Raw genomic sequence first — 14237 nt, 5'->3', positions numbered from 1 at the left:
ACAGGGCTGCCCTCTGCTCCAATCTCTGTATATACAGGGCTGCCCTCTGCTCCAATCTCTGTATATACAGGGCTGCCCTCTGTTCCAATCTCTGTATATACAGGGCTGCCCTCTTTTCCAATCTCTGTATATACAGGGCTGCCCTCTGTTCCAATCTCTGTATATACAGGGCTGCCCTCTGTTCCAATCTCTGTATATACAGGGCTGCCCTCTGTTCCAATCTCTGTATATACAGGGCTGCCCTCTGTTCCAATCTCTGTATATACAGGGCTGCCCTCTGTTCCAATCTCTGTATATACAGGGCTGCCCTCTGTTCCAATCTCTGTATATACAGGGCTGCCCTCTGTTCCAATCTCTGTATATACAGGGCTGCCCTCTGCTCCAATCTCTGTATATACAGGGCTGCCCTCTGCTCCAATCTCTGTATATACAGGGCTGCCCTCTGCTCCAATCTCTGTATATACAGGGCTGCCCTCGGCTCCAATCTCTGTATATACAGGGCTGCCCTCGGCTCCAATCTCTGTATATACAGGGCTGCCCTCGGCTCCAATCTCTGTATATACAGGGCTGCCCTCTGCTCCAATCTCTGTATATACAGGGCTGCCCTCTGTTACAATCTCTGTATATACAGGGCTGCCCTCTGTTACAATCTCTGTATATACAGGGCTGCCCTCTGTTCCAATCTCTGTATATACAGGGCTGCCCTCTGTTCCAATCTCTGTATATACAGGGCTGCCCTCTGCTCCAATCTCTGTATATACAGGGCTGCCCTCTGCTCCAATCTCTGTATATACAGGGCTGCCCTCTGCTCCAATCTCTGTATATACAGGGCTGCCCTCTGCTCCAATCTCTGTATATACAGGGCTGCCCTCTGTTCCAATCTCTGTATATACAGGGCTGCCCTCTGCTCCAATCTCTGTATATACAGGGCTGCCCTCTGCTCCAATCTCTGTATATACAGGGCTGCCCTCTGCTCCAATCTCTGTATATACAGGGCTGCCCTCTGCTCCAATCTCTGTATATACAGGGCTGCCCTCTGCTCCAATCTCTGTATATACAGGGCTGCCCTCTGCTCCAATCTCTGTATATACAGGGCTGCCCTCTGCTCCAATCTCTGTATATACAGGGCTGCCCTCTGCTCCAATCTCTGTATATACAGGGCTGCCCTCTGCTCCAATCTCTGTATATACAGGGCTGCCCTCTGCTCCAATCTCTGTATATACAGGGCTGCCCTCTGCTCCAATCTCTGTATATACAGGGCTGCCCTCTGCTCCAATCTCTGTATATACAGGGCTGCCCTCTGCTCCAATCTCTGTATATACAGGGCTGCCCTCTGCTCCAATCTCTGTATATACAGGGCTGCCCTCTGCTCCAATCTCTGTATATACAGGGCTGCCCTCTGTTCCAATCTCTGTATATACAGGGCTGCCCTCTGTTCCAATCTCTGTATATACAGGGCTGCCCTCTGTTCCAATCTCTGTATATACAGGGCTGCCCTCTGTTCCAATCTCTGTATATACAGGGCTGCCCTCTGTTCCAATCTCTGTATATACAGGGCTGCCCTCTGTTCCAATCTCTGTATATATAGGGCTGCCCTCTGTTCCAATCTCTGTATATACAGGGCTGCCCTCTGTTCCAATCTCTGTATATACAGGGCTGCCCTCTGTTCCAATCTCTGTATATACAGGGCTGCCCTCTGTTCCAATCTCTGTATATACAGGGCTGCCCTCTGTTCCAATCTCTGTATATACAGGGCTGCCCTCTGTTCCAATCTCTGTATATACAGGGCTGCCCTCTGTTCCAATCTCTGTATATACAGGGCTGCCCTCTGCTCCAATCTCTCCAACCTCTGTATATACAGGGCTGCCCTCTGTTCCAACCTCTCCAATCTCTGTATATACAGGGCTGCCCTCTGCTCCAATCTCTATATATACAGGGCTGCCCTCTGCTCCAATCTCTGTATATACAGGGCTGCCCTCTGCTCCAATCTCTGTATATACAGGGCTGCCCTCTGCTCCAATCTCTGTATATACAGGGCTGCCCTCTGCTCCAATCTCTGTATATACAGGGCTGCCCTCTGTTCCAATCTCTGTATATACAGGGCTGCCCTCTGTTCCAATCTCTGTATATACAGGGCTGCCCTCTGTTCCAATCTCTGTATATACAGGGCTGCCCTCTGTTCCAATCTATGTATATACAGGGCTGCCCTCTGTTCCAATCTCTGTATATACAGGGCTGCCCTCTGTTCCAATCTCTGCATATACAGGGCTGCCCTCTGTTCCAACCTCTGTATATACAGGGCTGCCCTCTGTTCCAATCTCTGTATATACAGGGCTGCCCTCTGTTCCAATCTCTGTATATACAGGGCTGCCCTCTGTTCCAATCTCTGTATATACAGGGCTGCCCTCTGTTCCAATCTCTGTATATACAGGGCTGCCCTCTGTTCCAATCTCTGTATATACAGGGCTGCCCTCTGTTCCAATCTCTGTATATACAGGGCTGCCCTCTGTTCCAATCTCTGTATATACAGGGCTGCCCTCTGTTCCAATCTCTGTATATACAGGGCTGCCCTCTGTTCCAATCTCTGTATATACAGGGCTGCCCTCTGTTCCAATCTCTGTATATACAGGGCTGCCCTCTGTTCCAATCTCTGTATATACAGGGCTGCCCTCTGTTCCAATCTCTGTATATACAGGGCTGCCCTCTGTTCCAATCTCTGTATATACAGGGCTGCCCTCTGTTCCAATCTCTGTATATACAGGGCAGCCCTCTGCTCCAATCTCTGTATATACAGGGCTGCCCTCTGCTCCAATCTCTGTATATACAGGGCTGCCCTCTGTTCCAATCTCTGTATATACAGGGCTGCCCTCTGTTCGAACCTCTGTATATACAGGGCTGCCCTCTGTTCCAACCTCTCCAATCTCTGTATATACAGGGCTGCCCTCTGCTCCAATCTCTGTATATACAGGGCTGCCCTCTGTTCCAACCTCTGTATATACAGGGCTGCCCTCTGTTCCAACCTCTGTATATACAGGGCTGCCCTCTGTTCCAACCTCTGTATATACAGGGCTGCCCTCTGTTCCAACCTCTGTATATACAGGGCTGCCCTCTGTTCCAACCTCTGTATATACAGGGCTGCCCTCTGTTCCAACCTCTGTATATACAGGGCTGCCCTCTGTTCCAATCTCTGTATATACAGGGCTGCCCTCTGTTCCAATCTCTGTATATACAGGGCTGCCCTCTGTTCCAATCTCTGTATATACAGGGCTGCCCTCTGCTCTAATCTCTGTATATACAGGGCTGCCCTCTGCTCTAATCTCTGTATATACAGGGCTGCCCTCTGCTCCAATCTCTGTATATACAGGGCTGCCCTCTGTTCCAACCTCTGTATATACAGGGCTGCCCTCTGTTCCAATCTCTGTATATACAGGGCTGCCCTCTGTTCCAATCTCTGTATATACAGGGCTGCCCTCTGTTCCAATCTCTGTATATACAGGGCTGCCCTCTGTTCCAATCTCTGTATATACAGGGCTGCCCTCTGTTCCAATCTCTGTATATACAGGGCTGCCCTCTGTTCCAATCTCTGTATATACAGGGCTGCCCTCTGTTCCAATCTCTGTATATACAGGGCTGCCCTCTGTTCCAATCTCTGTATATACAGGGCTGCCCTCTGCTCTAATCTCTGTATATACAGGGCTGCCCTCTGCTCTAATCTCTGTATATACAGGGCTGCCCTCTGCTCCAATCTCTGTATATACAGGGCTGCCCTCTGTTCCAATCTCTGTATATACAGGGCTGCCCTCTGTTCCAATCTCTGTATATACAGGGCTGCCCTCTGTTCCAATCTCTGTATATACAGGGCTGCCCTCTGTTCCAATCTCTGTATATACAGGGCTGCCCTCTGTTCCAATCTCTGTATATACAGGGCTGCCCTCTGTTCCAATCTCTGTATATACAGGGCTGCCCTCTGTTCCAATCTCTGTATATACCGGGCAGCCCTCTGCTCCAATCTCTGTATATACACGGCTGCCCTCTGCTCCAATCTCTGTATATACAGGGCTGCCCTCTGTTCCAATCTCTGTATATACAGGGCTGCCCTCTGTTCGAACCTCTGTATATACAGGGCTGCCCTCTGTTCCAACCTCTCCAATCTCTGTATATACAGGGCTGCCCTCTGCTCCAATCTCTGTATATACAGGGCTGCCCTCTGTTCCAACCTCTGTATATACAGGGCTGCCCTCTGTTCCAACCTCTGTATATACAGGGCTGCCCTCTGTTCCAACCTCTGTATATACAGGGCTGCCCTCTGTTCCAACCTCTGTATATACAGGGCTGCCCTCTGTTCCAATCTCTGTATATACAGGGCTGCCCTCTGTTCCAATCTCTGTATATACAGGGCTGCCCTCTGCTCTAATCTCTGTATATACAGGGCTGCCCTCTGCTCTAATCTCTGTATATACAGGGCTGCCCTCTGCTCCAATCTCTGTATATACAGGGCTGCCCTCTGTTCCAATCTCTGTATATACAGGGCTGCCCTCTGTTCCAATCTCTGTATATACAGGGCTGCCCTCTGTTCCAATCTCTGTATATACAGGGCTGCCCTCTGTTCCAATCTCTGTATATACAGGGCTGCCCTCTGTTCCAATCTCTGTATATACAGGGCTGCCCTTTGTTCCAACCTCTGTATATACAGGGCTGCCCTCTGTTCCAACCTCTGTATATACAGGGCTGCCCTTTGTTCCAATCTCTGTATATACAGGGCTGCCCTCTGTTCCAATCTCTGTATATACAGGGCTGCCCTCTGTTCCAACCTCTGTATATACAGGGCTGCCCTCTGTTCCAACCTCTGTATATACAGGGCTGCCCTCTGTTCCAACCTCTGTATATACAGGGCTGCCCTCTGTTCCAACCTCTGTATATACAGGGCTGCCCTCTGTTCCAACCTCTGTATATACAGGGCTGCCCTCTGTTCCAACCTCTCCAATCTCTGTATATACAGGGCTGCCCTCTGTTCCAATCTCTGTATATACAGGGCTGCCCTCTGTTCCAACCTCTGTATATACAGGGCTGCCCTCTGTTCCAACCTCTGTATATACAGGGCTGCCCTCTGCTCCAATCTCTGTATATACAGGGCTGCCCTCTGTTCCAACCTCTGTATATAAAGGGCTGCCCTCTGTTCCAACCTCTTCATACAAAAGAAAATTGCTCTACCTGTTTTGCATGTTATTTTGTCATTAATACGTGTCACATATCAGTTTGCAAAAAAAAGATAATTGAGGTAATGAAGCTGTATACAAACATGGTGTCTTCATGTTTTCTTGGCAGCTCCAAAACGCGGGTGTTTCAGCTCAGTGCTTTCTGCCTAGCCCAGGACCTCCACATCCGCCATCTTCACCTGTGGGATCATCTGAGACCAGCCACCTGGATAGCTGATGAAACTGAGGAGTATTTATGTCTGTAAGAAAGCCCTTTTGTGGGGAAAAACTCTGATTCTGATTGGCTGGGCCTGGCTCCCCAGCTGTGCCCCCTGCCCAGTCATGTGAAATTCATAGATTAGGGCCTAATGAATTCATTTCAATTGACTGATTTCCTTATTATGAGCAGTAGCTCCGTAAAATAGTTGAAATTGTTTCATGTTGTATTTCTACTTTAGTTCAGTATATACATATAAAACACGTAAGGATCATGTAACATGTTATGTTTCTTACTACATAATGGACGTTGAAGTCAGATTTATTTTTCAAATTATGTAAATTGCCCTTTTTTTCTGTTTGTAATTTAATTTTTAATTTTTGTTTCTTGTTTGGTTTATGATATTTAAAAAGAAGAAGACATCATGATATTATTACTAACCAATAGATATTCTTGACTTATTGTTTTGTTGATTTTATTTAATATTAGATCAGTTGTTTCTCAATGTACCATCTGGCTTCTAAGAGTGAAGAGAAACCAATGATAAATGATAACCAGTTTTTTATGCACTACTTTACCTCCCAAAAAATAAAAGAAATCATTTAACTGAAATATTATTTAGTCGTTATCTTTCTTAAATTGGAGAAGAACATTTCTTTAAGCATTAGACAAAACATGGAGGACACTACCCAACTTCCCATTCTGTCTCATTGATCAAACAAATGATTTATAAAATCATTCAGTAGTCAGTTCTTAAGAAGAGAATCAGGTCTACACTTTCATTCTTCCACAAAGCAGCACAAAGATTGCATCACCCGATCCGGTCCGTACAAAAATAACTGAATAACTCAAGCTTAATACATCCTGTTGGACTGGTTGGTTCTGATTCTGACGCGTTGGGTTAAATGATGAAGACACAAGATTGTTTGTTTTTCACCTTGTTATCAATGCTTAGTTCACACAAAAAGCCATAAACATTGTGATGTCATAGTACTATATGTCATCAAATCATTCCAAAGCAGTAGGATTCAGCTGTGGAAGGAACTGTTTTCTACGTGAAGAGCAGAAAGCCAGAGAAGGTGCTGTGGTGATTCTTGTCATCAAAGACGTTAAATTCTGCCACCAGACGAGTGTAGACCTCATCTCCTGCATCCAACTGCAGTGTGACACCATTGGATCCACCGTCCTCGGAGTCTGAAACGTCATCGGTCACAGTCACCATTAGAAGTTCGTTTTTAAACAGCGACACTCTTCTCCCCTTGCTGGAGGTTGTAAAGGCAGTGTATGTGAAGTAGTAGACTCCATTAACCGGTGCTCTGAAGATACCCGTCACCGGACTGTAAGCCTCACCAATATTGTTGAAGACATGTTTGTAGACCAGGATGACATCATCACTATTTGGTCCTTTGGATTCAGACAGCGAGGCTGAGAAGGCCACCTTCGGTCTCTCTCTGTTCTCTCTCTTCAGTTCCTCCACGCTGGCTGCCATCTCATTCAGTTTGGTGCTCTGTTGAGCCACAATGGCTCTCAGCTCCTGGAGCAGGACTCTCTGTTCCTCCACCTGGCTCTCGCTGACCCTCAGTGTGGTTTCCATAAAGATTGGCTTCTTGGCATGGTCTGTAATGTGAAAAACCTGATGCTCAGAGAGACAGCTGCAGAGAACAAACAGCAGAACCACGAAGGTCCTCATCGTTCAGATCAACTCTGGGATCCTTTGGTATCAAACACCTAAACTCAAGAATTATATACAGATGAACAGTGAACCATTTACTCAGTCATTTATTGTTAATACTTAACTGTCCTTGGATAGGTGCCGACGTTGCGTGTTCTGGTGTTTAAGTTCAAAGTCTTTATTGATCCCCTGGCAGACAGTAAACACTCTCTGAAATACTTGGTGTGTTAACAGAATTCTTTATATTAAGAGAATGAAACGAACATATGTCTTATAAAAAGATATGTACGATGTAGAGTGCAGAAAGTCAGTTACAGACATGCTCCAGTACTTTGGCAACTAAGAAAGTCTTTTTCTAAACCTCCCTCTTTGGGCTGGATGTGTCCATATATAGGTAATACATGCTTAATCTGTGAGCAGAATTACTTTACCTCAATTAACCATCAAATCCCTAGTTTAAAAGCAACTGTTTTTTAAAATACATTTCCCCCAACGTGGGCCAGCCTCCTAGCAGTTATAGCCAATGAGCGTCAGCCTCTCGCACGTTTCTTGTTAACAAACTATAGTTTTGGCAAGTCGGTTAGGACATCTACTTTGTGCATGACAAAAGTAATTTTTCCAACAATTGTTTACAGTCAGATTATTTCACTTATAATTCACCGTATCACAATTCCGGTGGGTCAGAAGTTTACATACACTAAGTTGACTGTGCCTTTAAACAGCTTGGAAAATTCCAGAAAATTATGTCATGACATTAAAAGCTTCTGATTGACATCATTTAAGTCAATTGGAGGTGTACCTGTGGATGTATTTCAAGGCCGACCTTCAAACTCAGTGCCTCTTTGCTTGACATCGTGGGAAAATCAAAAGAAATCAGCCAAGACCTCAGAAAAAAAATTGTACACCTCCACAAGTCTGGTTCATCCCTGGGAGCAATTTCCAAACGCCTGAAGGTACCACATTCATCTGTACAAACAATAGTACGCAAGTATAAACACAATGGTACTACGCAACCATCATACCGTTCAGGAAGGAAACGAGTTCCTAAAGATGAACGTACTTTGGTGCAAAAAGTACAAATCAATCCCAGAACAACAGCAAAGGACCTTGTCAAGATGCTGGAGGAAACAGGTACAAAAGTATCTATATCCACAGTTAAACGAGTCCTATTTTGACATAACCTGAAAGGCCGCTCAGCAAGGAAGAAGCCACTGCTCCAAAACCGCCATAAAAAAGCCAGACTACAGTTAACCTGTTGAGGATGGGGGCGCTGTTGTGACTATTTATGCTAATCGTGTAATTTTTGAAACGGCTTCCCACAAAATCCTTGATCGTACAATATGCATATTATTATTATTATTGGATAGAAAACAGTCTATAGTTTCTATAGGAGTTGAAATTTTGTCTCTAAGTGGAACAGAGCCCATTCTACAGCAATTTCCCTGACATGGAGTCAGATTTCAGAAATTTTGGCCCCTGATCTGGAGTCAGTTAAAAGGGCACTGTTATTGCTATGAGTATACGGACACTGCTTACGTCTTCCCCTGGATGCCTTTACGTGATGACGATTTGAATGGGGTCGATTGCGCGTTCACAGGCACTACAAATTAAAAAACCCTGAGGCTAGTCACTCTTTTCTTGGTACGTCATGCGCCTAGAGGACACCGACCCGCACCTTTTCCAAGCATTAGTGGAGGGAGTAATATTACTCGGGTCATGTTTCTACTCGTTATGGGAAGTTAAAAACATCATAAGGTAGTTAATTTAAAGCGTTTTATAGCAATTTATATCCGTTTAGTGCGATTTTGGGACATTTATTTCTGAAACGCTGTGAATTGCTGGGCACGCTTCCAGTTCATCCCGAACGCAGTTGGCATTTCCACATGGCAAGAGGACAGCTTTCCACCAAAAGACGATTACTCCCAAGAAAGGATCCTTTGCCCAAGATACTGATGGAAGAACAGCTCAAAGTAGGACATTTTTATTATGATAAATCGTGTTTCTGTCGAAAAATGTTAGTGGCTTAGGACGCCATGTTTTTTGACGTAGCTTCGTTTGGCGCAAACTGTATTGAAAAGTAAGGATAATTTTAAAAATGTAATTCCGCGATTGTATTAAGAATTAAATTGTCTATCAATCCCTGTCCACCCTATATTTTTTAGTCACGTTTATGAGTATTTATGTATAAGAGTAGATCACTGTCTAAGTGGCGCACGGACATTTTCTCACCAGCTTGTCTACATTTCACATTGTCTAACCATGATTTTGGTGGCTAAATATAAACATTTTCGATCAAACTCTATATGGATTGTGTAATATGATGTTACAGGAGTGTCATCTGAAGAATTCTGAGAAGGTTAGTGAAAAAAATAATATATTTTGGCGATGTTGACTTTTATCGCTCACTTTGGCTAGAATCAATGCTGGGCTGCTATGTGCTATGTGCTATGCTAATATAACGATTTATTGTGTTTTCGCTGTAAGACACTTAGAAAATCTGAAATATTGTCTGTATTCACAGGATCTGTGTCTTTCGATTTGTGTATGCTGTGTATTTTTACGAAATGTTTGATGATTAGTAAGTAGGTAAACACGTTGCTCAATGTAGTTGTTCCAGTCCATTTGTGACGGTGGGTGCAATTGTAACCTATGCCATCTACCTGAAATATGCACTTTTTTCGAACAAAACCTATCCCATACCATAAATATGTTATCAGACTGTCATCTGGTGAGTTTTTTTCTTGGTTAGGGGCTATAAATATCTTAGTTTAGCCGAATTGGTGATAGCTACTGGTGTTGGTGGACAAATAAAAGATGGTGGATTATGCTAATGTGTTTTTAGGTAATAGATGTACATCTTTACATATTGTGTCTTCCCTGTAAAACATTTAAAAAATCGGACATGTTGGCTGGATTCACAAGATCTGTGTCTTTCATTAGCTGTATTGGACTTTAATGTGTGAAAGTTAAATATTTAAAAAAAAAAATTTTTTTGAATTTTGCGGCTCTGCCTTTTCAGTGGGGGGGGGGGGGGGGGGGGGGGAGTGCCGCTAGCGGCACCCTCATCCTAGACAGGTTAACTGCACATGGGACAAAGATCATACTTTTTGGAGAAATGTCCTCTGCTCTGATGACACAAAAATAGAACTGTTTGGCCATAATGACCATCGTTATGTTTGGAGGAAAAAGGGTGAGGCTTGCAAGCCGAAGAACACCATCCCAACCGTGAAGCACGGGGGTGGCAGCATCATGTTGTGGGGGTGCTTTGCTGCAGGAGGGACTGGTGCACCTCACAAAATAGACGCATCATGAGGAAAGAAAATGATGTGGATATATTGAAGCAAAATCTCAAGACATCAGTCAGGAAGTTAAAGCTTGGTCGCAAATGGTTCTTCCAAATGGACAATGACCTCAAGCATACTTCCAAAGTTGTGGCAAAATGGCTTAAGGACAACAAAGTCAAGGTATTGGAGGGGCCATGACAAAGCACTGACCTCAATCCTATAGAAAATGTGTGGGCAGAACTGAAAAAGCGTGAGCGAGCAAGGTGGCCTACAAACCTGACTCAGTTACACCAGCTCTGTCAGGAGGAATGGGGCAAAATTCAACCAACTTTTTGTGGGAAGCTTGTGGAAGGCTACCCGAAACGTTTGACCCAAGTTAAACAATTTAAAGGCAATGCTACCAAATACTAATTGAGTGTGTGTAAACTTCTGACCCACTGGGAATGTGATGAAATAAAAGCTGAAATAAATAATTCTCTCTACTATTATTCTGACATTTCACATTCTTAAAATAAATTGGTGATCCTAACACCTAAGACATGAAATTTTTACAAGGATTAAATGTCAGGAATTGTGAAAAACTGAGTTTAACTTCTTATGGCTGCAGGGGCAGTATTGAGAAGCTTGGATGAAAGGTGCACAGAGGTGCCCATATTAAACGGCCTGCTCCTTAGTCCCAGTTGCTAATATATGCATATTATTATTCATATTGGATAGAAAACACTCTGAAGTTTCTAAAACTGTTTGAATTATGTCTGTGAGTATAACAGAACTCATATGGCAGGCAAAAACCTGAGAAGTTCCACTTCCTGTTTGAATTGTTTCTGAGGTGTCAGATTTTCAACCATGCTCTCAATTGAAATGACAGTGAGATATAAATGAGTTTTCACTTCCTACGGCTTCCACTAGATGTCAATAGTCAACAGAACTTTGTCTGATGACTCTAATGTGAAAGGGGGCCGAAGGAGACAGGAATGAGTAATCACTTCCACGGGCTGATCACGCATTCACCATGCGCCTTCACATGAGTAGGACGTCCGTTCCACCGCTCTTCTGAAGTCAATCTAATTCTCCGGTTGGAACGTTATTCAAGATGTTAACAACATTCTAAAGATTGATTCAGTACATCGTTTGACATGTTTCTACTGACTGTTACAGAACTTTTGGACATTTCGTCACGTTATAGTGGAGGCGCTTTCTGACTTTAGAATTGTTTACCGAAGGCGCGAACCAAAGTAGCTAATTGGACATAAATAACGGACATTATTGAACAAATCAAGCATTTATTGTGGACCTGGGATTCCTAGGACTGCATTCTGATGAAGTTCATCAAAGGTTTAGGAAACATTTATCATGTATTTTCTGGTTTCTGTTGAGTCCAACATGGCGGCTAATTTGGCTATTGGTCTGAGCTCCGTCTCAGATTATTGCATGATTTGCTTTTTCCGTAAAGTTTTTTTGAAATCTGACACAGCGGTTGCATTAAGGAGAGGTATATCTATAATTCCATGTGTATAACTTGTATTATCATCTATATTTATGATGAGTATTTCTGTTGAAACGATGTGGCTATGCACCATCACTGGATGTTTTTGGAACTAGTGAATCTAACGCGCCAATGTTATAAATATGAACTTTATCAAACAAAACATGCATGTATTGTGTAACATGAAGTCCTATGAGTGTCATCTGATGAAGATAATCAAAGATTAGTGATTAATTTGATCTTTATTTCCACTTTATCTGACTGCTATCTTTCGCTGGATAAATGGCTGTGCCTGTTTGTGGTTTGATGGTCACCTAACATAATCGTTTGTTGTGCTTTCGCTGAAAAGCATATTTGAAATCGGACACTTTGGTGGGATTAACAACAAGAATACCTTTAAAATGATATAAGACACATGTATGTTTGAGGAATTTTAATTATGAGATTTCTGTTTTTTTGAATTTGGCGCCCTGCACTTTATCTGGCTGCTGTCATATCGATCCCGGTAGCGGGATGCAGCCATAAGAAGTTTAAATATATTTGGCTAAGGTGTATGTAAACTTCGGACTTCAACTGTATGTGACGTAGTATGCCATTTCCGGGGACCACTTTTGGCTTGTGAGTGCTACTTTCAGAACCTCTGGCTAAAAAGTATACAAAAGTACCGGAGTATCTCTTTAAGGTGATGATTAATGTCATCATAGACATGATGTCCTGGCTTCAGACTAGTGTATTCATTCGTTCCAATTCATCCCAAAGGTGTTCGATGGGGTTGAGGTCAGGACTCTGTGCAGGCCAGTCAAGTTCTTCCACACCGATCTCAACAAGCCATTTCTGTATGGACCTCGCTTTGTGCACGGGAGCATTGTCATGCTGAAACAGGTTGCCACAAAGTTGGAAGCACAGAACAATCTAGAATGTCATTGTATGCTGTAGAATAAAGATTTCCCTATACTGGAATTAAGGGGCCTAGCCCGAACCATGAAAAACTGCAACAGACCACCACATTTTACAGTTGGCATTATTCATAGAGGCAGGTAGCGTTCTCCTGGCATCCACCAAACACAGATTCGTCCATTGGACTGCCAGATGGTGAAGCGTGATTCATCGCTCCAGAGAACATATTTCAACTGCTCCAGAGTCCAATGGTGGAAAGCTTTACACCACTCCAGCCAACACTTTGCATTGAGCATGGTGATCTTAGGCTTGTGTCCGGCTGCTCGGCCATGGAAACCCATTTCATGAAGCTCCCGACGAACAGTTATTGTGCTGACATTGCTTCTGTAACAGTTTAACTTTAGCCCGTCCGCTCGCCCCGACCCGGGCGCGAACCAGGGACCCTCTGCACACATCAACAACATTCACCCACGAAGCATCGTTACCCATCGCTCCACAAAAGCTGCGGCCCTTGCAGAGCAAAGGGAACCACTACCTCAAGGTCTCAAAGCGAGTGACGTCACCGATTGAAACGCTATTAGCGCGCACCACCGCTAACTAGCTAGCCATTTCATATCGGTTACACTTCCAGAAGCAGTTTGTAACTCGGTAGTGAGTGTTGCAACTGAGGACAGATAATGTTTACGCGTTACGTGCTTCAGCGGTCCCGTTCTGTGAGCTTGTGTGGCCTACCACTTCGCAGCTGAGCCGTTGTTGCTCCTAGACGTTTCCACTTCACAATAACAGCACTTACATTTGAGCGGGGCAGCTCTAGCAGAGCCTACACTTGACGAACTGACTTGTTGGAAAAGTGGCATCCTATGACGGTGCCACGTTGAAAGTGACTGAGCTCTTCAGTAAAGCCATTCTACTGCCAATGAGATTGCATGGCTGTGTGCTCGATGTTATACACTGGACAACAACGGGTGGGGCTGAAATTGCCGAGTCCACTAATTTTAAGGGGATTCACTATATACACAAAAGTATCTCAACAGTCAGCAGAATCACCCATTCGTATGGTTTAAATGACATGGGTATCATCTGAGTGGTGTAAATGGATATTTAGGTAGACTTCCACATTTATTTATATATTTTTTTATTTAACCTTTATTTAACTTGGCAAGTCAGTTAAGAACAAATTCTTATTTACAATGACGGCCTACCCTGGCCAAACCCGGACGACGCTGGGCCAATTGTGCGCCACCCTATGGGACTCATGTAGGACAGACATCCGTCGTGTAGAACAGACATCGTCCGTCGTGTAGAACAGACATCGTCCGTCGTGTAGAACAGACATCGTCCGTCGTGTAGAACAGACATCGTCCGTCGTGTAGTACAGACATCGTCCGTCGTGTAGAACAGACATCGTCCGTCGTGTAGAACAGACATCGTCCGTCGTGTAGAACAGACATCGTCCGTCGTGTAGAACAGACATCGTCCGTCGTGT

The 14237-nt window shown here is 44.2% G+C and overlaps 1 protein-coding gene across 1 annotated transcript; it reads right to left on the bottom strand.

Annotated features, from left to right (window-relative positions):
- Nucleotides 1-6334: 6334 nt before the first annotated feature.
- LOC129866033 (complement C1q-like protein 2) lies at nucleotides 6335-7102 on the bottom strand. Its single transcript, XM_055939168.1, has one exon. It carries the CDS (start codon nucleotides 7100-7102, stop codon nucleotides 6464-6466), a length of 639 nt encoding a protein of 212 aa, XP_055795143.1. The 3' UTR covers nucleotides 6335-6463.
- Between the last annotated feature and the right edge of the window lie 7135 nt (nucleotides 7103-14237).

This window comes from Salvelinus fontinalis, chromosome 11 (genome assembly GCF_029448725.1).
Source record: "Salvelinus fontinalis isolate EN_2023a chromosome 11, ASM2944872v1, whole genome shotgun sequence".
NCBI classification, from domain to species: Eukaryota; Metazoa; Chordata; class Actinopteri; order Salmoniformes; family Salmonidae; genus Salvelinus; species Salvelinus fontinalis.
The sequence above is the reverse complement of the archived record's forward strand: the minus strand, read 5'-3'. Positions and strand labels throughout refer to the sequence as shown.

Excerpts from the sequence above, each read along its gene's own strand:
- LOC129866033 (XM_055939168.1), bottom strand. The coding sequence starts at position 7,102 with ATGAGGACCTTCGTGGTTCTGCTGTTTGTTCTCTGCAGCTGTCTCTCT.